The sequence below is a fragment of the Liolophura sinensis genome, chromosome 13 (genome assembly GCF_032854445.1).
Source record: "Liolophura sinensis isolate JHLJ2023 chromosome 13, CUHK_Ljap_v2, whole genome shotgun sequence".
Lineage (NCBI taxonomy): Eukaryota > Metazoa > Mollusca > Polyplacophora > Chitonida > Chitonidae > Liolophura > Liolophura sinensis.
The window spans coordinates 15,750,240-15,775,831 of record NC_088307.1 but is presented as its reverse complement, the minus strand read 5'-3'; the positions used below and the strand labels follow the sequence as shown (position 1 = coordinate 15,775,831).

Here is a 25,592-nt window from a genome sequence, read left to right as displayed (position 1 = left end):
ATCCCCATTGGGAGGGCACTGGGCAGAGCCTGGAGGGTGTACAACCACAGTAGGAGCTTTATCACATACATGTACATTTTACCTGCCTCGATGCCACCGTTAGCAGATCCAGGGTCAATCCTGGGTCGAGTCACACCTAAGACCTTAAAAGAGGAAGTTGTAATTTCCTCACTTGGCGTTCAGCATGAAGGGGTTGGTGCAAAAACTGGTTGACCCGTATCAGTATAATGGCTCGGGTAGTGCGGTTTACTTGCCTTCGGAAAGGCGTCTCAGTGAAGCAGCACAAGATAAAAGAACAGTGGAAATTTGTCCTGCAACACGGAGGCACATCACATGCACACTAAAGATTCCTTCGTCGTCAAATGACTGAAAAATTGTTAAGTACGACGCTAAAACCCAAGCACTCACTCACTCGCTCATGTACATCTTTCCACAAGCACGCCATTGTTTCAAATCACTTACCATGTGGGGTTTCTCTTTGTCAAAGACAATATGATCAATCCACTCACAGATGACTGAGAACACATCTTCATCTCCTGCTTCACCATCAATCTGTGGACATAATTATACATACAATATATCAATTAAATGACCTCAGATTTTCTCCATGATTCTGAGAGTGTTTTGAGGCTTGACGAGCTACTTCAATGTCAAGACCTGTATGTCTTAAAAGCAGCGTAAAATGATAAGGGTGGAGATAATCTGAACTGTTTTCATGATTAAATTGTAAAAAAAATTCATTGTATGAAAATCACTGTTTTTAGTTTCAGAGCATGATACAGAAACAAAAGTTTTCTGTCATTTCCAATTTTGCGAACGCGCATGGCGTCATTCCAGCATAAATACCATACTCGACATCTCATCTTCCTGATTTATCATCATATAAGGAATATTATCACATCAAAATTTTCCAGAAACTGCGTAAGAGTTTGGTTTTTAGAGACTCTTCACTAACTGGGGTTAAATAGTGTTATTTATTGTAAATGTTTTTGAACTGTGTTCCTTATGGTATCTCTCATATCATTTTCCTATTTCCACTCGGTTTCTCTCAGGAATGAAGTAGTACTTTAACCATTTGGAAAGTTCCTGCTCCAGGAAGATTAATATTTTATGACCTTTATTTCCATCTTATACTAAGATTTGGTAGGCCTGGTATATATACATGCAAACCCATAGATTTGAAAACTTGCTATTCTCACTGCTTTTTTTCATTATGCTTTAATTCATTCAGTCTATTATAAATGCTCCTTATGAGTATTATGGTTGACGGATGTATTATGAGATTTGAACTGGCATCTCCACACCCAGCAGATGTGATGTCCAGCACTCTACCAACTAAAAGCTAAAGCTGTAGCTACTTGTGGCATTTCCACTGTAGAACTGCTCCCGTTACTTACGCACCATATGTGATATCCTTAGAAATACATGTTCTTTAACCAGCAATAGGAATAGAAAACTCCAACACCGAGAGATACTAATAAGTCTTACCAAAACTAATTTGCCTGTGTCATCATACTGCTTAAGGACTGGTAAGGTGGTGTTTTTGTAATTTGTCAGTCGGTTTTGGACAGCATCCAGGTTATTGTCTGACCTCTCTTCACTTTGACCTCGGTCAGCTAATTTCTTGGTCAACCTCTCTTCTAAAGTGTCTATCAGTAACATGAAGCCTGCTCCTCCGATCTGAAAACCAATATGCAAAATAGATCACTTGCATGTTCAACCTCAGTCTCAGTTGAGACATTTTGGAATCTGTTATCCCACTGGTTCTGTCAAGGAGTTTGTCAGGTTAGGGCAGGGTGTACTGCTTTCCTCCACTCGTGTGTAGGTCACATGAGGTGATCATCTTGGTAAAACTTCAAGAATTTCATTTCCAAAGGTTCAGGAATATGATAGTGACAAAAATGGGAACGGAAAGACAGATATATGGGAAGGCCCATATGACAATATTCCCACAGCTGCATTCACATGGTGAGATTGTTCGTGAGTCAACCTATTGACTAGTTGAGTGAAAAATTCATTCAAACAAATCGCATCGTCTAAACGTGGCTTGTGAAATTGTCTTGTTTTCATTCCACTTGTTGAATTTGGCAAGTCACATCAGGTGAACACAGCATTAAGCCCACTGAGCTGATGTGTAGAATGGTGGCTCACCTTGTCATTAAAGAGCTGGAGCTGAGCAAGGTTCCTGGGGTAACCATCCACAATGATGGCCTTTGCCTCTGACCTTTCCTTTATGGCTTTCTCCACGAGATCTATCACCAAATCCTGCAGCAGTATACGGGATGGTTTAAACAAGAAACAACTTTCAGACGGGTAAAAACAACTTTATGGACTTCATTTGTCACAAGCAATATCAGTCAAAGTTTAAATATACTCATACATCTGACTGAATACAGCAATACACTTGAATTCACGTAAATTTTAATAGTGGTAAGGACCCCTCCTTCCAAGCATATTGACATACGCATCCTCCCAAACAAAACTGACCAATGTACCCACCCCACATAACATGTACACACTTCAGGTGTCATGTGCCCAAAACCCATGTACCATGTACCCACTTCGGGTGGCGTGCACCCGCCCCAAATGCCACGTACCCACCCCACATAACGTACAAACCTCAGGTGTCATGTGCCCAAAACCCATGTACCATGTAATGTCATCCCCAAATGCCATGTACCCACCTCGCATAACACATAACCATGAGTGGCATGTACCCAACCCAATGCTCCACATACCCACCTCTAGTCCGATGTACCCACCTCCGGTGCCGTGTCTCCGCTGTTGATCAGGTCCCGCACCACCCCCCACTTATTGTCCTCTGCCTCTCTCCTGGCTACCTCAGCACGCAGTATCTCCCCCACAGATATATGAGATATATCAGGGTATTTCTCCACCACATGCTTACACTGCTCTCTCTTACCACTGCCAGGACCCCCTGGGTACAGCAAAACAGAATGAAATCTGAGAATACTTAATATCATATGTCTGAAATCTTTGGAATCAATGACACCTTTATTTCACCAGCTCTTTTGATGAGCTGATTTAAAACATCTTTGTTCCAATGTGTCACGAAGCTGACCTTAATCTTGATCAAAGTCAACATGTTTATTCATGTTTGGATGGGTACAAACTGATAGGAAGACTATGGATGGTGCCCTACCCTTTCTGCTTTCATTTAACACCCTCTTAGGTATCGCCATTACCAAAGTCACCAATTAACATGGTTACACTGACATGTATATAAAATAACTGTTTCTGTTTGCCATTTAACCACCAAACTATACACACAACACAATGAATTTCCGTGCCCAAATTAAAGAGAAAAATGAGCTAACATCTTTAACATGCTCAACACAGCCGTATTACTTTTTCACTAGCTATTCTGCAGAAAGACTGTATGGTCTTCACTACAGTAGTTATTCCTGATCAGTAAAGCCAACCTGTGATGAAGATGATGGGACACTGTGGCAGATCAGGCTGTCTCTCCTGCTCCATGTAGGTTGCCTCCCCTGCACTGTCACCCTCTCTTGTCTCATTGACTGAGTGCTGAGGACTGACTGCTACCTCCTTTGGCTTTGCCTTCAAAAGATATACAAAGAGTATACTAACGAAGACACAGTTCCACTGTGCAACCACAATGTGATAGGAGCAGAACGTTCTCCACACTCTATATATCTCTTAGGATAATTAACAACCAACAATAACTCACAATTAACTTTCACACACACAAAAAAAGACCACTGACAACTGTATCTGAGGGTTAATACCTACACTTACTATTTAATTTTTTTAAACAAACAAAATTAAAAACATTTGAATATGTGAGTTCTGAAGTGGGCTTTACACTGGGGGTATTGACAAAATTATTGTGAAGTACATGCACATATGTAATGTGCACCAATACAGAGCACTTCTAATTGCATTATAAATATAATAGAGTAAACAGGAAAACTTGAGAAATCATTGGCAGCCAACATTAACCCACTATAGTCCACCCTAGAATTCAGCTATTAATTTTTAGTAGCTGAATTAAAATAAAATAATTAATTTTACGGAAGCTCATGCTGGCTTCCTCACTGGCCGTACGTGGGAAGGTCTGCCAGCAACCTGCAGATGGTCGTGGGTTTCCAGCTGGCTCTGCCCAATTTCCTCCTACCATAAAGCTGGCTGCCGTCGTATAAGTGAAATATTTTTGAGTACAGCATAAAACACCAATGAAATAAATAAAATAAATAATTTTACGGAAAGTCAAAAAAAAAGCAGAGGTACATAGATACAGTTTTTTCTACATCTATCATCTATCGACAAGGACTACATTCATGCGATTGTTTTTTCACATTGAAAAACAATTCAATTTTTTTTTCAGTCTTACTCTGGTGGATTTTAAATCACACCATGCAGTGTACATGATTATATGATTTTTTTTTTCTTTTAGGCAGGAAAAGATAGTCAGTCTTACTGTCGTCACCAAATATTGATAAAGTCTGTCTGGACTGAGACCCCTGTCATTGTTAACAGGTGTATATTATTTCTTCCTTTATGCGGTCACGGTTTTATGCTGTACTAGTCATACATCAATTTGGCCCGATACGATAGTAGGAATTCTTACCATTTCTGGTTTGTCTGATCCATAGACAAGATGATCAATCCACAAGAGCAAATCATTAGAAACTTTGTCTGTATTTCTGTCCCCATCAATCTAAATAACAGTATAAAATATAAAAAATATCACTTAACACTTGGAATTTGTGAAATGTTACACTTCCACAGAAATATTTAAAAATTAGCCATACATCACGGTTTCCTTAAATAACATTTCCATTCTGCGAACAGTGAATTTAATATATATTAATGGTTAAATTAAACAACTAAAATCATTGATGAAATGTACATGTACAATGATGATTGTACATGTTCAGTATCTAAGATAGTAATACAGAAATTAATGAAAAGTTTAATTCAGTTGTTTTTCATTTTTGTCAATGTTGTGCATTTTTAGATTTTCAGTCAGTACTTTACAGAGCTGACTACTAAAGCCTTGATCTTAAAAACCATTTTTAGACCTCAATAGAAGACATTGATACTTATTTATACTCTTATATGTTAGAACTTACCATAAAGTAAATTTCATAATTCCTTAATGCAAAAAAAATTCTGGACAACCACTCACCACCACCAGTTTGTTAGTATCATCATACTGTTTCAGGACAGGTAAGGTGTCATTTTTATAAGTTGTCAAGCGGTTTTGTACAGCATCCAGGTGACTGTCCTGTCTTTCTTCATCTTCACCTCGCTCAGCGAGTTTCCTGGTCAGCGTATCTTCTGAAGTGTCGAGCAGCAAAACATAACCACCTTCTCCTATCTGATAAACAACAACAAGAATCACAAATTTGAAAGAAAAGCATGTTTTCACATTATGCATGATTGAATCCAACAAGAACAGACATGTAATTATACAGAATTCTAAATAAAACAGAAATACTGCTCAACAATTCAGTCATGAAAAGTAATGAATAAGAATGAAAAAAACAAAGCCAGTGAGCTTCCTGGTAAGAGTTATCCCCTCTGACCTCCATCAAAACAGGAGTTCCTTTTTTCTCTGAAATAAACACACTTAAATTTGAAAAATTAAAAAGCACAGAATATTCACTTTTTATATGAGAAGTGCAAGGCTCACACACATGCTTTATTTGCAATACGTAAAGGCTTTCAAAATGAAAATGGCATTTCTCAAGGTAAGATACACATGACTACATGTATATCCAATATTCTGAATCAGAACCAAACAAACCCCAAGAAGAAGTAACACATAATGAATCAAAATATTTCTTTCAGTCATTCACAATGATAATTTGAAAGTTTATCAAAAACCTTTTGCAACAATACTATAAAATTTGTACGACCCTAAAGAAAACTAGTTTAAAATACCACAGTTTTTATTCCACATTTATTATCATATCCACCTTATCATTAAACAGTTGCAACTGAGCGGTGTTCCTGGGGTAACCGTCAACAAGGATGGCCTTGGACTCTGATCTGTCTCTAATGGCTTTCTCCAGCAAATCTATGACCACGTCCTAGAAAAACACACAGGTTAAAAGGTCAAACTGAGGTCAACATCATTTTCATAGTCCTCTAGGCAAATGAAAGTTGCAACCTACCAAATAGTTTAAAAGCCTTGTCTAATACAAAACAGATGTATTGACACATGTAAGACCAAAGACCGCATTCAGAAGTTTGACACTGGTTAAATTAGATAAATTCAATTAACGTTTTCACACGTTACATTAATTTAGCATTTACATGTAAATGTTTTAACATGAAGCATGAGTTAAAAGTTAAAACTGACATCTAGCCAAATTTTCAGAATACAACATATACCCAAATAAACCATATATAATTAACTAACTGTGTTCATTTCTTTTAAAACCATAATCATGTTTTCATGAATCCTTTAATCTCTTTACTCTCAGTGTACCCACCTCAGGTGCCATGCTTCCACTGTTGATCAGGTCCCGCACCACCCCCCACTTATTGTCCTCTGCCTCTCTCCTGGCTACCTCAGCACGCAGTATCTCCCCCACAGATATATGAGATATATCAGGGTATTTCTCCACCACATGCTTACACTGATCTCTCTTACCACTGCCAGGACCTCCTGGGTAACAAAAAGTCAAACAAAACACAACAATACGTAAGATCTACCAAGTGCGATTCAGATTTTGATTAACAACAACTTATAAACTTGCATGGTACTGATTTGGATAATGATGTTATTCATTAGCCTGAAGTATCTGTTGTGTCTTTCGGTCATTGTTGAAAAGCGTTAACAGATTCTGTTTGCCTGCATCCATGACTTGGAGGTTTGTTTTTTAACGTTGTTTTGGAAATTAGTGTTGCAACTTTTGACTGGGAACATCTGGTTGACAACTGGTAAGCAAATGTCGGTTTTGATGTTCAAATGGGCCCTACTTGAGAATGACTAGACTGATGTTTTAATATATTTTTCTTTCTCTCCTTAGGATGTTATAAAGTATAACAATAAGAACAGTAAACTTTCCCAGCTCATAACATAAAATCAAGCTGTGTATACTCCAGTGATAGCTAGAGATTTTCACGTTAAATTTACCTGCCACAAAGATTATGGGGCACTTAGGCAAACCAGGCTTTCTTCCACCATCCAGAGCTTCAGCAGCAATGCCGTTCTCTTGAGCAGACACGAGATTTGTCTCCCTTGATTGTGCCTGCGGTGAAGTAACATTTCTATAGGGTGATACAGGCTTTTGTCCAGAGGGTGGCCTGGGAACATGAGCTGCTATCGGAGGCAGCGGTTTTGGGCAGCTGATTCCATCACCTTTGCACAAACAGAGAAAAAATTAGAAATGTATAAACTATACAGCTTACATGTAACCTCCCACCTCTTACATATCCACCAACAATGGTCAACATAATGTAACTTTCCTAAAACAAGGATATGACAGAGAAGTTAAATAAATGTGGTTGCTGCAGTGGTGCATTTAGCAATAATTCATCGGCATTTCAATAAATCACAAATGACACTGATTCTGTCCACTTAGATGTGAACTCAAGTTAGGCAGTATACAGGGCAGAAACCACTTCATAATCAGTGGTGTAATTTTCTGGTGACAAAGTATGTATTTAAAAATCTGAGGCATTGAATTCAGTAAGGACTGAACGATAATAAGGTCTTTTTCCAGTAAGGACTGAATGATAATAAGGACTTTCCAATAAAGACTGAATGATAATAAGGACTTTCCAACAAAGACTGAATGATAATAAGGACTTTCCAATAAGGACTGAATGATAATAAGGACTTTCCAATAAAGACTGAATGATAATATGGACTTTCCAATAAGGACTGAATGATAATAAGGACTTTCCATTAAAGACTGAATGATAATAAGGACTTTTCAATAAAGACTGAATGATAATAAGGACTTTCCAATAAAGACTGAATGATAATATGGACTTCCCAATAAGGACTGAATGATAATAAGGACTTTCCAATAAGGACTGAATGATAATAAGGACTTTCCAATAAAGACTGAATGATAATATGGACTTTCCAATAAAGACTGAATGATAATATGGACTTTCCAATAAGGACTGAATGATAATAAGGACTTTTCAATAAAGACTGAATGATAATAAGGACTTTCCAATAAAGACTGAATGATAATATGGACTTTCCAATAAGGACTGAATGATAATAAGGACTTTCCAATAAGGACTGAATGATAATAAGGACTTTCCAAAAGACTGAATGATAATATGGACTTTCCAATAAAGACTGAATGATAATATGGACTTTCCAATAAGGACTGAATGATAATAAGGACTTTTCAATAAAGACTGAATGATAATATGGACTTTCCAATAAAGACTGAATGATAATAAGGACTTTCCAATAAGGACTGAATGATAATAAGGACTTTTCAATAAAGACTGAATGATAATATGGACTTTCCAATAAAGACTGAATAATAATAAGGACTTTCCAATAAAGACTGAATGATAATATGGACTTTCCAATAAGGACTGAATGATAATAAGGACTTTCCAATAAAGACTGAATGATAATATGGACTTTCCAATAAGGAATGAATGATATTAAGGACTTTCCAATAAGGACTGAATGCTCATAAGGACTTTCCAATAAGGACTGAATGATAATAAGGACTTTCCAATAAAGACTGAATGATAATATGGACTTTCCAATAAAGACTGAATGATAATAAGGACTTTCCAATAAGGACTGAATGATAATAAGGACTTTCCAACAAAGACTGAATGATAATAAGGACTTTCCAATAAAGACTGAATGATAATAATGACTTTCCAATAAGGACTGAATGATAATAAGGACTTTCCAACAAAGACTGAATGATAATAAGGACTTTCCAATAAAGACTGAATGATAATAAGGACTTTCCAATAAGGACTGAATGATAATAAGGACTTTCCAATAAGGACTGAATGATAATAAGGACTTTCCAATAAGGACTGAATGCTCATAAGGACTGAATGAGTGAATGTGTGAATCATTATAGCTTAACACCACTTCACAAGCCATAATGTGGTTAGTGCTTTTAAAGCTATATGGTTTATACATAAGGTTTTCTTGGTTTCCTACTTACCAGCAGCCTGGGACTCTGGTTGTGTTTCTCCCTTCTTGTAGAAGATGTTATCAAATAATGCTGCCAGTTCAAAGGCTACCTCTTCCTCATCACGATCACCATCGAGCTACCAAGGTATAAAACAAGCCAGTCATATACACATCTCCAAAAATACATGTTAGAAACTTCCCATTTCTCCCCCGATTTTGGCTTACAAAAACATGGTTTTCACCTGCATTGAACTTAAAGAACTTTTTCAAATGAAACTGCATGGGTTAAGATACTTTGGATAAATCCAAGAGTTACTGGTGATTAAATAGAAATAAAATTATACATCTAATCACCAGTACCATGAATAGCTCCTTCTGTTTCACAGAAGCAGTTTATTTTATTTACATAGGTGACTGAAAAGCATGTTTACATCTTAGTGGCCACAAAAATTGCAGAGCCATCAGTGTGTTACACATACCATGACAAGTTTGCCTTGGTCATCATAGTGTTTAATGGCTGGTAACGTGTTCTGCTTGAAGAAGGCTATGCGCTTGGCAATGGCTGCCATGTTGTCATCAATCCGTCCTTTGTCCTGGCCTCTCTGGTACAACCTCTGCTGACACAAGGCTTCCTCACAGTCCAGCAGAAACACTAGGTCCACACGGCCAATCTGAAACACATCACACAATTCAGGCTTCAAACTGCTTCAAGACCACAACACTGCCATTGGGGTAATTACACCGTGGTCCAGTGGTCAGAGGAACTTGCCTTCCAATTGCAAGGACACATAACGCACAGGTTTAAAATGAATGAAATGAATTTTCAGACTCCCTCGCTCTCCCTGCTGGTCGCAACAGTTTGGTGATAAGCAGTTGACAATGTTTGTGTGGCCGATTGCCTAGTTAACAATTTTCGAGTGGCCGATTGCGCCGTTGACAATGTTTGCGTGGCCGATTGCGCCACTGACAATGTTCGTGTAGCCGACTGTGCAGTTGACAATGTTGGTGTGGCCGAGTGCTCAGTTGACAATGTTCATGTGGCCGATTGTGCCACTGACAATGTTCGTGTGGCCGATTGCGCCGCTGACAATGTTCGTGTGGCCAGTTGTGCCGTTGACAATGTTCGTGTGGCTGATTGCGCCGCTGACAATGTTCGTGTGGCCAGTTGTGCCGTTGACAATGTTTGCGTGGCCAATTGCACCACTGACAATGTTTGTGTGGCCCACTGCACAGTTGACAATGTTGGTGTGGCCGAGTGCGCAGTTGACAATGTTCATGTGGCCGATTGCGCCACTGACAATGTTCGTGTGGCCGATTGCGCAGTTAACAATGTTCGTGTGGCTGATTGCGCCGTTGACAATGTTCGTGTGGCCGATTGCGCAGTTGAGGACCACTAGTATACCAAAGGAGAGAAATGGTACACATATCTGTACATCAAATATGGGTAAGATCATCAGGATTAAAGGTCCCTGGGCATGCAGGTTTCCTCTACTGGCTGCCATGAAACTGACTGCCATTGTATAAGAGAAAAAGTCTTAAGTATGATGCTCTTGAATGACAATCAAATAAATAAACATTATCCTTGCGTCCCATGTCAGTTAATTTTGGACAAACAATGTAAGATTTAGTGACGTGTATCTGATATATATGCAAATGACTTACCTCTCCAAAAAGGCGAGTTAAAAAATAAAAAACATTACCCTTGGGTACTGCTAAATTTTGGAAATAATTCGCCATTTTTATAAAATAAAAACAGGAGAAAATATACCTTAGAGGGACATGCTGTAGAAAGATATTTTTTGAGTTCAGCTGAATACAAAAAAGAGTTGCATTTGACTCCTAACTATTATGAGGCCCTGGGCCTGTATTTTCTGAAAAAATCTCAGTTAATAGAATTAAAAAACAGAAATCCGTCACTGGTCTAAACTGTCTGCTCAATAAGATAACATGCAAATGAGGTAGCACAACGATTCCCACAATGCAATACTCGCTCGTGGATCACACACGTAAACAGTGTGACAAACTGGAAGCAGATTGTAAGTTTAGTAAACCTAATATGATCTTTTTTATCAATAATGTATTATAAAGTATTTGTAATCCCCCCAAAATCTTTACGGCAGGACTGAAGTTACATGGTACATGTAGGCTGCATAATACCACGTCTGACATTTGAAGTTCACTGAAAATCTCCCATTGTCTACACTACATGGGCGAAGTAACCTTGTCCAAATGTCAACAGCTATATTTCTAAATATAGAGACTTGAGTGAGTGGATGTTTCGAAGGCAAACGCCCAATAAAAATGAACATTTGATTGTCCACTCAAATTCATATACATGTCAGTAGACATCTGGAAGTTTCAACTTTATGTATGGATGACCATTAAAATAGCAGCACCTTTTTTATCATCAGCATTGTGTCTCTTTAAACTAAGGGATAACATGAGCATAACTTACATATTTGTCATATTCCTGCACTTGTCTTAAGTCTCTGGGATAGCCCTCCACAATAAAACCAGAGGCACTGGGATGTTTCTTGAAGTTGTCAATAAGTAGTTCAATGGTGATATCCTAGTAAACAAAGTCATGAAATTGCACATACATGTATTTGTGTTTGGTATGAACATGCTGATACATGTCAAGTGAATTGGTTTCAACTGAAACTCTTTACAAGAAAAGTGCTACACATTAAATGTATATCATTATTATTAGCAAAGTGAAGGAAAAAACACAGTGGAGAATCCACTACATCTTGCACCATTAATACATTCTAACATACAAGTTTTGGGTGAGGTACAAACCATGCTGAGCTAGCTAGATCACTACGCAGTATCACCCAAACTGAAGACTTGAACATATAAAAAGATATCAGGAATGTAATGAATTTGGCTGCCAAAAAATAAGTACATGTACAGATCCACTGTAAAACACCTTTTTAGTTTGGAACATGAGAATAATAACCTTTGTCAGAGAGGAAACATTTCTGCCCATTTTATCCCTATGACAGTTTGTTTCTCACTTTCAAGATCTTTCCAGGATTTGGCAAAACTTAGATCAAACTTACATGTAGGTATGACCTGACACTTTTTCTGTCTATATGAGGTCAATGCAGTGTGATTTCATTTTTATGAATATTTGCATATATAATGGATGGAAAAGGGGAGACAATGTGGGAAGTGTGCAGTCTTTATAGCTGACACATGGGTACTCATGTGACTGGCCCTTGACTGTTTGATTACTGACCTCTGGAGCCATTTCTCCCTTAGAAACCAGGTCAGCCACCATGTCCCACTTCGCCTCAGCCGTACCCCTGCTGGCAATCTGGTGACGAATAAGGTCCCCCATGGACAAATGCACCCAGCCATTGTAGCGCTGAACCAGGCGTTGTACTTGGGTCAGCTTGCCACTACCTGGGCCTCCTGTAAGAACATTGCAAACAGGGGTTGCACACATGTCTGGATACACCGAGTCCCCTCTTTCAAAATACAAACAGCTCAATTAAAGCATATTCACAACTTTCTGAAACATAATCCTTGGAATAACTCTTATATTTTGACTGACATTTTTTTTTTTTTAGACTTAATTTAAGATATTCATTTGACAATATTCTATCCACACTAATAGAATAACAACCTAAGTATAAGCAAAGCAATTTATGGTCTATCCAGTTGGATTGATACAAAAATAATATACATTGCCATGCTATAGAATGACTGATTAACATATTAACTGTGGCTCAGTTGGTTAGCGTGCTAGCGCACCGTAATGACCCAGGAGCCTCTTACAAAGCAGTCATTGTGAGTTCAAGTCCAGTTCATGCTGGCTTCCTCTTCGGCCATACATGGGAAGGTCTGCCAGCAACCTGTGGATGGTTGTGGGTTTCCCCCTAGGCTCTGCCCGGTTTGCTCCCGCCATAATGCTGGCCGCCGTCATATAAGTGAAATATTTTTGAGTACGGTGTAAAACGCCCATCAAATAAATAAAAAAATAAATAAATAAATATTAAGTTCACAGGTAAGTTAATTAAATTTAGGAATTTGACTACCCAGTACTGTATTGTTTCTCATAAATGGTATGTACTATTAACAATTGAATAAAACATTATTGATCCAGGTCGGTATTGGAAACATTTACGTGCATGATCTGAATCAGATGCATGAATTGAATCAGATGCATGAACTGAATCAGATCTGAATCAGATGCATGAGCTGAATCAGATGCATGAGCTGAATCAGATCTGAATCAGATGCATGAACTGAATCAGATCTGAATCAGATGCATGAGCTGAATCAGATGCATGAGCTGAATCAGATCTGAATCAGATGCATGAACTGAATCAGATCTGAATCAGATGCATGAACTGAATCAGATCTGAATCAGATGCATGAGCTAAATCAGATCTGAATCAGATGCATGAGCTGAATCAGATCTGAATCAGATGCATGAGCTGAATCAGATGCATGAGCTGAATCAGCACATACATATCCTTACCCATTAAAAAGACAATGGGCACATTAGGGAGCTTTATTCTTTGGTCTCCTATCGGGGGTAGCACTGGGCTCTTGGAAAGTTCTCTTCGAAGGGGCTCATCTGAAAAGGTTGACAAATGGTTGACATTCAGATTCCATTAAAAATCATGATTGACCAAGACCTAAAACCACCTAGCAAAGAAACAAAAGGTTGTCTAAATTACTCATAACAAATCATGATATATATGTTTGGGATATATGACGTATTCAAATAATCACGTTTTTACAAAAAATTTTAATGTAAGTACATGCATAAATGAACTACCATTATAGTGTTTAGAGATATCAAGCTATTCTTTTATCTCTGGTGATTAGATCAAATATAATACAGACATATAATACAAGTCACAACTTGTACTATACAATGTGCTTTTATCTCTGTTACAGAGCTTATTTAATTTTTTTTAACAGAGCTTATTTTCCTTTCTTTGAAACTGGTGTGACAAGGCTTACCAGCTGGGGGATTGAACCAGCAATTAGTGTCTCGGTGTCAAGTGGATGCTTCTACCTCTGAGCTAAAGGGAAATTCCATGCTGTCTGGAGGTAGATAACTATTGTATATTCAACCATGTTTTATTCATCGCTTTTTTCCTAGTCCTAGTCCTTGTGATCTTCTGGGAAATTGAGAGACGAACACAGTCACGACAGTCCATTAAACATTCACAGCCACCTACACGTGCTACCTGTACCCTAGCAACCCTGCTCACAGCACACGTGCTACTTACATAGGCTTACCAGCTCAGACTCATGTATCAGTGGATGAGCAATGATTACATATGTGACATACGTTTGGGTGTCTTGCGTCCATTCTTTGGTGTGGGAGTCCGTCTGTTTGATCCATGATGTTTCCCATTGTTTGGTGTGACGGGAGGGAGGGGCGTCTTTGTTCGTCGCAGGTCGACAAAGTAGTTCCAGCGAATGCTGTCTATGCCTTCTGTGCGGACTTTCTCCAGGCAGGTGATGAGATAATGTAGATGATCAGATGGCCGATGGTACATGAGACCTGTCATCAAGCTCTGCAAATACAAGAGATACTATGCACATAGCTGGTCGACTATACACATAAATATGTAACTGTGCACATTTAGACTACTGTTAACTGGTTGGTTGCTTTTCATGACCTTTTTCTATCCAAATTTACAGATTCTACCATGGCTACAAGTGATAATTTTTAACAGACACATGTTCAATTATTGGCCACAAAAGTGAACATGAAGGAGGAGAGAAACAGTTATTTATCAGCAGTCTACTATTTACTTTTTTCTCTTATTGTTGGAACATCAAATACTCCGCTAATAACATAACCGAGCACTTATTGAGGAAACAGAATAATTGACCTTACAGGGCTATTCAATCCAAACCCCTGTGGAGCTAACGAGTATTTATTTATCTATTTGATTTGTGTTTTACGCCTTGCTCAAGAATATTTCACTTATATGACGGGGGCCAGTATTTTGGTCGGAAGAAACCAGGCAGAGCCCAGGGGAAACCCATGACCATCCACAGTTTCCTGACAGACCTTCCCGCGTACGGCCGGAGAGGAAGCCAGCATGAGCTGGATTTGAACTCACAGCGACGGCATTGGTGAGGGACTCCTGGGTCATTAGCTGCTCTAGCGCGCTTACCAACTGAGCCACAGAGGCCCCGAGCTGACAAGTATGCAACGTCCTTAAATACATACTATGCAAAGGGTAATGCACAGTAATATTCAGAAGAAACTTGTCATTATTCAAACAGATTCTACCTAAAGATGTCAGTGTTTGAGTTCGCTAAAAACTAGGAGGAAGAGAATCTACAGGAATCTGAGTTGATTTTGCGTGTAATGCCGTTCATTGTGAAATGACTATTACACTGACAGCGAATTCTAGTCCAGCTACACACGGTAAATCAAGCAGGAAATTTCATGCGAATTTCCAGTTGCATTTAACCTTGTAAACTGATCTATGACTGAATTAATGAGTGGTGTAATAGCTTAATGGCAGTAGTACAGCCATGATATGGAGATTCCTCATATGTGCACATGCATTTGGCAAACAGTGTTCTCCAGTACAAAAAAAAAGAAATAAGACATTTTTTGTGCAACATTATGTTAGACAGTTATTTGTAAAATTTACATTAAAAACTATTACTCAGTTTTTTCACACACACACTCACAAAAACCTGTAGACAAATGCAGTTTTAATAATTAAAAAACGTGTGGTTAATTTTACATGTGATGTTATTGTTTAAAACTTAATTGTACAAAATTTAGGATCATGATTAAGTTAGTCTAATATCAAGTGCTATAACTAGACACTGTATTTCAAGAGGTTCAGGATTTTTACCTCAAAATATCTGGCCGATGTGTAGGCCTAGGCTAACTGACAACAAGATTCGCAGATTCAGGCTTTTAATTTCGATCCCCAGGCCCTATAGTTGTATAAGGTGGGTATCTATACATATACTCTGTCATTGTTGTAATGCTGTTTATTCAGCGAGCTAAATGATTTCCCTGGATCCTCATTTAACAGGACATTTACCTTGTGTGTCGTCTATCGACCAAATGAATGTCAGAAATTTATATTATGGATTTATTTATTTATTTGATTGATGTTTTACGCCGTACTCAAGAATATTTCACTTATATGACGACAGCCAGCATTATGGTGGGTGGAAACTGGGCACGGCCCGGGGCCCGGGGGAACCCATGACCATCCGCCGGTTGCTGGCAGACCTTCCCACTTACAGCCGGAGAGGAAGCCAGCATGAGCTGGACTTGAACTCAGAGCAAACCGCATTGGTGAGAGCTGCGCTAGCGAGCTAACCAACTGAGCCACGGAGGCCCCGCTATTATGGAGGGAGAAGATTTAAAATTGTTCAATTATACTGTAAGTGAGACACCAGTATAGATAGAAATCAGGTTAATTACTTATTTATGGTATCACTAAGTAAAAAAGCACAATTCTCGTCGCTAACTACACTATGTATTAAATCACGTGACTACACTCAGTATACTATAGCCTACAAACAGGCCGTGTCATTTACCAGGTGCAAGATTTCCATACATTCTATATAGCCTTAAATACGTGATTAAAAAATCTATGACAGCTTACCTCAAACAAGCGAGGTATTTCTCGCTTTGTAAGATAGGTCTTGGCGTCATCGGTGGTCATTTTGCCGTCGCTGCAACGGACGTATTTCACTTCCTTGGGCTCAATCTTGGTGGATCGTGCAGCGTCTCTATCTACTGTCAAAGCTTCCATCCACACAGTTTACGTTACTATTGACAACATTGACTGGCGCAAGGCTAACAAGGTGCGCCTGATACATCCGCGGGAGTCAACAGGTACAATATAGATCGTTCATTATCGGCCGGACACTACAGATGCATTCGTTTTATACGCACTAAAATTATCATTCATCCATTTAACAATTTACAGAAAATGACGCTTGCACTTAGTATGTGAACATTTATAGAACAGTACAGAGTGTTTACATATCTCGATACCGGCTCTCTGTGAACTATTTCCAAGATGGCAGCATCCATGAATAGCGTTGTGTCTCTCACCCTGTGCATTTTAGTTCAAGTTTTCTCAGCTGGGAGTTTGTCACAGGTCATTTTCACACATTGCTTTCTCTTTTGCATGAACATAACCGTTGATCCGTATATGTTCTCCATTTCTAATCATTTAACATCGACCTAGCGCAGGTAGCCGCAGCGCTATCTGTGGTGTACTGTGTACTGAAGATCTAGGCTATTGTAGGAGATTCACAGGACCTTCCTCCCCACCCGCAAGCCGTTAACCATTCCCCCATGTCCGTCCTCCAAATTTTCTCTTCACATTATCTGCACCCCAACGCAGTTTGTCCCCCCATTCCCCCCTCCCATTGAAACTCTCTGAAGTATGAGTTACAAATAAAACTGCAACATCAGGCTATTGTGCAATGATCTGGATCTGGTGTTACGCCAGCAAATTTGTTTTTGACTATATCTTGCATGGTTTATAGTACACATAGCCCAACAAGTAAAGACTCGATACAGTCATTATCAAACAGTGAATATGTTCAACATATTTAAAGCCACCAGTACTTAAACTCAATTTAATTACATTCAAAGACAATGGCATGGAAAAACATGCACGCACATCTCTCTCTATTTCTCATAAACATGTAAATATAAACATATCATGTGAAACAACACTCGTGTTTTAATGTAGGGTACCCCACCAGTGCTTTTTGAAAATATCATACTTCATGTCATTAAACCGCTAAAGAAATTTAACTGGCATCCACTGTAGACTTCAAATTATTAATTTGACATTAATTTTAAAATAGGATTAAACCCATAATTTTTGAAATCGTTGAAAAACATAAAGTTTTAGAAGTGTTTACGTGCACAGATGAGTTTTCATTGTAGATTATAGTAATGCTGGGGCTTCAATTAGGTACAGCTTTTAGCCAGGAGAATTATTTGTCGAGTAAATGCCAGTGGTTTACTGTGAGAGTTAACACGTTGACTGCCAAGGACGAGTTATCTCGTCGTCATGGGTGACCCGTATTCTGCCATGGACGAGTTAACTCGTCAAAAAGTATGGCTCACCAAAAACTCGGTTTATAGCCTATGTTGTGAATTAGACGCATAGTTTTGGCATTATTCTTTTGTTTGATGAATAAATAAAACAACAATATAGTGTACGTCTGAAACAATCGCCATCTTTCTTTATTATGTCACATACCGATGTGACGAAAGTTGGACCACGTGGCACTAACCCCGTGCCTAAAATCCAAAAAGAAACTTATATTTACAGAGCCAGCTGGGCTCGAGAGGAAAGCACATACATATGTTGAAATTATAAAATAAAACCAGTCATAAGTAACTACAAATGTATCTTGACCACTGCGGAATAAGTGCTCACTGATAGCAATTTCAAGAACTGTCAATGTCGTGCTGAAGGTCCCTAATTTACATGATGTTGCCTAAAGCACGGTTCTACACAAAGTGCCGGTTTGTCAGGACACTCAGCACAAATGTACCGAGTTTCTCTTCGCAAGCCTTGCATGCTACAAATTCTGCACCTCTTCGTGGGGCGTTCCTTCTTCTCTGTGGCGGGCAAGTGCTCCAAGTAATGGAACGATGATTGGGATGTTGGGCTAGGTCCTGCCGCGGGAATCACATTCAACGAGTCACCGAGGAGATGGGTTGTCACAGCTTCCCTGAATTCCAGGAGTTTCATTGCGTTTGCAGGATTGTTATCAGAGTGCAGGATGTGAGCATTTATTACGCAAACCTCGAGAATGTGAAGTCCCATTTTCTTGTACCATCGGAGAGTCTTCCTAAGGCCAGAATAGTACGATAGCATTTGATCCGATGTGTCAACACCCGACATACCGTCATTGTAATCTTGCACTATATTTGGTTTGATAGACATCTGCTGTCGGCGATTTACTACATTGATCATTTCGACCCTGTGCATGTTACTTATTGTCAACACATCACGCTTATCTTTCCACTTGCATACTACAACGCTTTCAGAACGTTTCCAAGCATGTTCACCTTTTTTCAGCTTTTTACTTGCAACTTCCTTTGGATTCTCCTTACGATCAAAGCGAAGTGTGCCACAAATGTAAGTAGATCGGTTAGTTAGCCTTTTTACAAGTCCCACAGAATTATAATAGTTGTCTGTGAAAACAACATGTCCTTTATCCAGAAATCCGTCCAACAGTTTCATGACAATAGCACCTGACTGTCCCATGTTCATGTCGTCATCGATAGCTGTGCCCGTGTAAACACGAATCCTCAGAACTAGCCCTCGTGATTCACACAACTCATACAGTTTTATACCATACTTGTGACGTTTGTTTTTTATATACTGCCTGAAAACCAGCCTCCCTCGCCACAATACCATTGATTCATCAATGCTGAGTTCTTTCCTTGGATAATATATCCTGTCCATAGTATGGTTGAAATGTTCTAATACAGGTCTCAATTTATACAAACGATCTGTGGCATCTGCGTTCGCATTATCTGTAAAATGCCAAAAGCGAAGCAGAAGTTGGAATCTGTTGCGGCTCATGATACTGCCAAACAGAGTGTTTTTGTATAAATTGTTTGTACTCCAGTAATGCTCTATCGTGGGCAGCGAGACGGGGCCCATGTGAAGTAAGAGTGCCAGAAACTTTTTCATTTCCACTGCATTAGTGTCACGCCAGTCATTCAAACGGGAATGCCTGCGTAGTGGGCGCTGTTTATTTATTTCTGCTGCAGCATACCGGTTTGTTTCTGTCACCATCATATCAATAAGTTCTGGAGTTACGAATAATTCAAACAATTCTGCAGGTGACCCATTTGGTACAGGGTTGATTAGCCCCGGTGTCTGGGTAAATGGGAAATCTGGAGGGTCTTGCGCCACCTCGGTCCAGTCATGGTGTGGAACATGAATTGCCCTGGTTCGTCTGGGTTGAGGACTTACAGATCTCGATCGGTTGGGTGTTACACACACTCCACGGCTTCCGCCCCGGGTCCTAACTCCACCACCACGTGTTCTCACGCACCGACCTCTAGCCCTCGAGCGACCACGTGTTACGTACGTTCTGTTTTCACTGTCGGTACTTTCTGTTTCCGAAGAAACTGTAGGATCCTCTCCACCACTGCTTGAAATACGAAACTCACTGTCTTCTGAGTCAACAACGGATGATTCGTTCCCACCATCATCGGAAGACTCACACATCAATAGATCCGCGACCTGTTCTGCGTTCCACACAGCCATCTTTACCGCTCTCTGAACTTCAGACACCACGTGAAAACTTACAAAACCACAGGAAGTGATGTAATACCTCACAGCAAATGAGCAATGTACGAGTAGCCTTGAACACGTAACCTAAATCCAAGAAGTATTTGGGCTTACTGTATAAACAATTAGGTAACCTATGTAATAAATAGATCTGAGATGGTTTATTCCTCATGCGATATATATCGTCAGCTGGCGGTGTGGCAAGCGGAGTCATTCGTATTTGCCAAGCGCGAGTTATCTCGCAGCGAGATATCTCGTCACTGGCAGTGAGAGCGTCTTTCGCTCATCATAGTGCCACATGACGAGTAAACTCGTCATAAGGGAATTCCCCTTTCTGTGGTTATTATGAAAACTGTCACTGGTTTCAGTATGTGGAAATTGAATACTAGGATAGTATGTATCATAATCCATGCTTGGCCTATTTGACCCATTATGGTCATATCAGCCAGCAGTCAACGTGTTAAACACCAATCAAAAAGCTCTTACACACGTATACAAATACAGCTGAATTGGCCTATGTTACATTGATTAAATGTTGACTGGAATACGAAGGCAGTCAGGTCGTGAAAATCCATTTAGAATATTAAACACTGTCATAGTGTATAAAAGATCCTTACAAAAAGTTGCATGTATACTTATTGATGCATCTATTGGAAAGCTTGCAGACAGAAAACAATAAAAAAACTTGGTAGTTCCTTAACCCTTTTTTGCATAATAACAGAGCCACTTTGAGTGCAATATATGCACCTTTTCAATTTAATCTTGAAGAAATGTGTGCATTGGTTGCTTGGCTGATTCGGGGCTTCACTGACAGTATATTGTTATTAGTCTACACAGAATGAGGCTCGAATAAGCATCTTGCAAGAAAGTGAAAATGTTTGAAGAATTTACAGTTTGTGTTCATTTGGGGATTTATTGTGATTTCTGTCTGTTCAGGAGAATGTGGAGGAGTTTTTCCAGAGTGGACACACAAACAACTGGGCAGTCCTAGTGGACACCTCTCGCTTCTGGTTCAACTATAGACATGTGGCCAATGTACTCTCTATTTACAGAAGTGTCAAAAGACTGGGTATTCCAGACAGGTGTGTATGTGACAGTGAAACTACTTCGACGTTTGGGTGTAAATTTATAAGCTTCATTGGGACCCTTGTGGCTTAGTTGGTTGGCACGCTAGCGCAGTGTAATGACCCAGGAGCCTCTCACCAATGCATTCGCTGTGAGTTCAAGTCCAGCTCTTGATGGCTTCCTCTCCGGCCGTAAGTGAGAAGGTCTGTCAACAATCTGCGAATGGTCGGGGTTTCCCCCCAGGCTATGCCTGGTTTCCACCCACCATAATGTTGGCCGCTGTCGTATCAGTGGAATATTCTTGAGTATGGCGGAAAACACCAATCAAATAAATAAATATAAGCTTCATTTGTCAGCCATCTTTTTATAGCTGTCCAGCTGTGAATATCAATGCGTATAGACTAACATTAAAATTATGTTCATTGGGGTAACCAAAGTGAACCTCCAAAAGAGGGCCCTATGTTAATTTTTTTTGTATTGAGCTTTTGATAGAATTTCCTGTTATATAAATATTCTCTCAGTTATCTCATTGCCTGGGCCTATGAACAAACAAGCTGAAATTTGCAATGGCTGCAGTATCCTGCAAAAAAGTCAGTAGCATCTATTTTAACAGTGAAACTGTCTGTGATTGACAAATGTTAAAGGTAAAATGGGAAAAATTTGACCAATTGGTAAAGCGACCAATGGAAAAACAATGGGTCAAGCTAAAGTTTCTAATATGAAGTTCTGATGACCTAAGTGGAAATTTGTTTTTGTCTCTGTAGTCACATAATTCTGATGGTGGCAGATGATATGGCCTGCAATGCTCGCAACCCTCGTCCAGGTCAGTCATTCTCCTTGAAAATTATTCTTCTTCATTATGTCATAGTTTAACCTTTGAGGCAGGTCATGGTAGCACAAAGAAGATAGGAGCTTTGAGATCAGACTCTCTTGCCCCTTATCATGCTAAAGGTAAAGAGAATTTCTGCTCTCATGTGACTTGTCAAAAATTTTATGCAACTTTTGCCCTGTTTCTTCATGAAGTTTTGACCTTCAACTATGTTCAACTCCTCAATTTTGCCCATTGTCTTGTTATCTAAATATCATTTTCGGACATTTTTACAGTACGACTTCTTATTTTCACGAGGCGACAGGACAGCGCTTCAGCTCAGTTCACACGTCGCGTACATGCCACTGTGCACGCGTGATACCCACAGCACGCTGTACCTTGAAGCTCATAACGGGAACTCAGCCAGAATTTAAATTGGCATTTCGCTGTTTCCATTCAATAAAATTCAAGCCTTATTTATTTCTGCCAGTGAATATAAAGATTAGCTGAATTGTTACTTTGACCGGTGAAGAGTGAAAGATTGTTCTCGTCACTGCAATTCGCCCGACTGCATGGATCCTCGCGTCGCAGCCAGTTGGCCTACTTCTTGACTTGGCTATAAGAATTTAAAGTTCCATAATCCCTTTTAGGTCCAGTGGGAGAGCATTTGCGTCATCTATGGTGGCCGGTATAAAATATTGTTTCAGGGAACATTTAGTGTGAAAATAAAGGTTTTGGAGTTACTGGCAGATTCTGGTTGGTTATTTCAGTCAGTCTACCTATGATTCTAATGGCTGTTGTATTGGTGAAGTATGCTTGAGCTGTAAATTTTTCATTTCAAATCAAATCACAGTTGATCTCTGAAATAAGTATGTGTACAAGAAATGTGGTTAATAGTGCATTTGTAACTGTCACAAATTTAATTTTTATTATAACCTTAAAATTATATGTACTAATGCATGGCATTGCTGCAAGAAATTATTCTCAAGGGATCACTTGGATGGCCTACATTGTAATGGTTAGAGCATCTGCCTCGAAGTCAGGAGACCTACGGCCAAACCCTTGTTGGGTCACACCAAAGACTTTAAAAAATACTACTTGTTGCTACCTTGCACGGCGCTCTGCACTGAGAGGTTGGGAATGGTTGGCCCTGTGTCAGTATAATGTGACTGAATGGGGTGTCCTTAGTGGCAGCTCTTTGGCAGCCTGGACTTGCAACCATGGCCACAAAAAGACACATTATAGGTACACACACCTTATGACTCCTCATGGTCATATGACCTAAAAAATTGTTTTGAAAGGCACAAAAGCCCAAGCATGCGTACAAAGATGTATATTGAAATTATTCCTTACACATCAGCTAATCCTGGTGCTATTTTTGCCCTATATCATATACTCTTGACTGATAAGTATTGATGATAAATGTACATGTACTACAAAACCATCAAAAATAACACATATCCATAGGTTATCATAGCTATTAAAGCTTTTGAGTCCTTCGGGCAGTAGTATGTTTCAAGTCAAATGTGGTGTAAGGAGAACATCCAGAAGAATAATTGTTCCCTATAGATTTATGTCGTATGTAGAATATTCCATTGTTATGAATGTGGTCGGAGGGTGAGTTGATAATGCTAATCATTGTAAGGCATTACACATGTCTTTTTCAGGCACAGTGTTTAACAATGCTAATCAACATATCAATGTGTATGGTAATGATGTAGAGGTGGATTACAGAGGTTATGAGGTAAGGCAATAATTTTTTTCCAAAGAAAATTGGAATTTTCCCAGTATTTAATTTGAACATGTTTGCGTAGTCATGATGATGTGCTAAAGTACAGGGTTTTGTCACAGTGGCAGAGTCTCTGATCTTTGCGTGATTTTCATGTGATACCTCTAGCTGGAATAGCCGGGATTCCCATATCCTTTAAGTTCATATTGATTTATTTATTTATTTATTTGATTGGTGTTTCACGCCGTACTCAAGAATATTTCACGTATACGATGGCGGCCAGCATTATGGTGGGTGGAAACCGGGCAGAGCCCAGGGGAAACCCACGACCATCCGCAGGTTGCTGACAGACCTTCCCATGTACAGCCGGAGAGGAAGCCAAGTTCATATTGAAGTTTAGGTATAATACCACCAGTTAAGACTTGAGCTGACAGGAGTAATACAGCATTGTGATTTCAATGCCAGGTAAAGTAGAATGCCCTCTCCATACACACGCAAACTATTTGCTACATACCCCATATCAGCCAGCGCGCCCAGACAGTTAGGGTGGGTAACATCCCTCTAACTGAGGTACATGTAATGTTTGGCAACATCAACACAATGTGAGCACCGAGGTGGGCAGTGCAGCATAACAGCTCCATAGCCTCTCACCAATGCTGTCTCTGTGAGGTCAAGTCCAGCTCTTGCTCATGTTCATATCTGAAATGGGAAGGCCTGTAGACCAGTAACCTGCGGATGCTCTGCCCGCTTTCCTTCCACCATAATGCTGGCCACTGGTTATATGGCTGTAAATTAGCCAAAGGTGTCACTGTGACATATAGTATAGTAGGATGCAGTATCTATCTGTGGATTTACAGGACACTGATCATATGCACTGAGATGTTGAAATTACAGATTGACATTTCTACTGCATGAGCACTTTTCTTCTAGGATTCTACTGAAAAATATTTTTAGTCATAGTACATAATCCACTAACAATTACATCTCTCCTACGTGAATTTAGCAGGGTGGTGCAGCTGTTAAAGCCTTCAGAGCTGTTTTGCGTAGAAACTGATGTCTACTGTTATCTCCTCTGCCTTTAATTCAGACCAGCAAATACAGGTCTTGACAACATCAATAAGTGATCTATATTTACATAGAACAGTTACAGTACTTTATGCTGGGGCTTTTTCATGTTATTCTGTTTTAGGTGACTGTTGAGAATTTCATTCGTGTCTTGACTGGCCGTCTGCCCCCCAGCACTCCTCGCTCTAAGAGGCTCCTTTCAGATGAACGCAGTAATATTTTGATTTACATGACGGGTGAGACTCCACTTTTCAATGTACAATGCTCCATGGGAATTAGGCATAAAAGGGTGTTGATTATGATCAGTCAAACTGTGTATCATTTCAGTTTAGATAACTGCAACAATGCACTTAATTGGTTTTGCTTCCAACATGACTTTTTTTTCAAAATCACCATTCTTTGATGTCAGGTTAGGTCACAGGCTTACCTATACTACATTGTGTGTCCAGTGCAAATGTCCTTGAGCAAGAAGTTTCCGAAACGTTTCTTGTCTGGCTG

At 39.4% G+C, this 25,592-nt stretch overlaps 2 protein-coding genes across 4 annotated transcripts in view; one reads left to right on the top strand and one right to left on the bottom strand.

Annotated features, from left to right (window-relative positions):
- The window catches only part of LOC135480740 (adenylate kinase isoenzyme 5-like), a 35,312-nt gene extending 18,424 nt beyond the window's left edge, over positions 1-16,888 (bottom strand). For all 3 annotated transcript variants that reach the window (XM_064760657.1, XM_064760658.1, XM_064760659.1), the window contains exons 1-17: positions 16,750-16,888; positions 14,445-14,673; positions 13,620-13,718; positions 12,372-12,547; positions 11,586-11,699; positions 9,610-9,801; positions 9,162-9,267; positions 7,133-7,357; positions 6,486-6,661; positions 5,967-6,080; positions 5,174-5,365; positions 4,613-4,702; positions 3,444-3,582; positions 2,763-2,938; positions 2,152-2,265; positions 1,489-1,680; positions 463-552 (exon numbers count right to left, since the gene is read on the bottom strand). In XM_064760657.1, the coding sequence (XP_064616727.1) occupies positions 463-552; positions 1,489-1,680; positions 2,152-2,265; positions 2,763-2,938; positions 3,444-3,582; positions 4,613-4,702; positions 5,174-5,365; positions 5,967-6,080; positions 6,486-6,661; positions 7,133-7,357; positions 9,162-9,267; positions 9,610-9,801; positions 11,586-11,699; positions 12,372-12,547; positions 13,620-13,718; positions 14,445-14,673; positions 16,750-16,809 (2,484 nt within the window). In that variant the 5' untranslated portion in view covers positions 16,810-16,888. The remainder of the gene's footprint in view (positions 1-462; positions 553-1,488; positions 1,681-2,151; positions 2,266-2,762; positions 2,939-3,443; positions 3,583-4,612; positions 4,703-5,173; positions 5,366-5,966; positions 6,081-6,485; positions 6,662-7,132; positions 7,358-9,161; positions 9,268-9,609; positions 9,802-11,585; positions 11,700-12,371; positions 12,548-13,619; positions 13,719-14,444; positions 14,674-16,749) is intronic.
- Positions 16,889-17,169: 281 nt separating this feature from the next.
- LOC135480911 (GPI-anchor transamidase-like) overlaps positions 17,170-25,592 on the top strand; it is a 21,579-nt gene continuing 13,156 nt past the window's right edge. The window contains exons 1-5 of the mRNA XM_064760840.1: positions 17,170-17,250; positions 21,364-21,509; positions 22,257-22,315; positions 23,968-24,044; positions 25,219-25,330. Of these exons, the coding sequence (XP_064616910.1) occupies positions 17,170-17,250; positions 21,364-21,509; positions 22,257-22,315; positions 23,968-24,044; positions 25,219-25,330 (475 nt within the window). The remainder of the gene's footprint in view (positions 17,251-21,363; positions 21,510-22,256; positions 22,316-23,967; positions 24,045-25,218; positions 25,331-25,592) is intronic.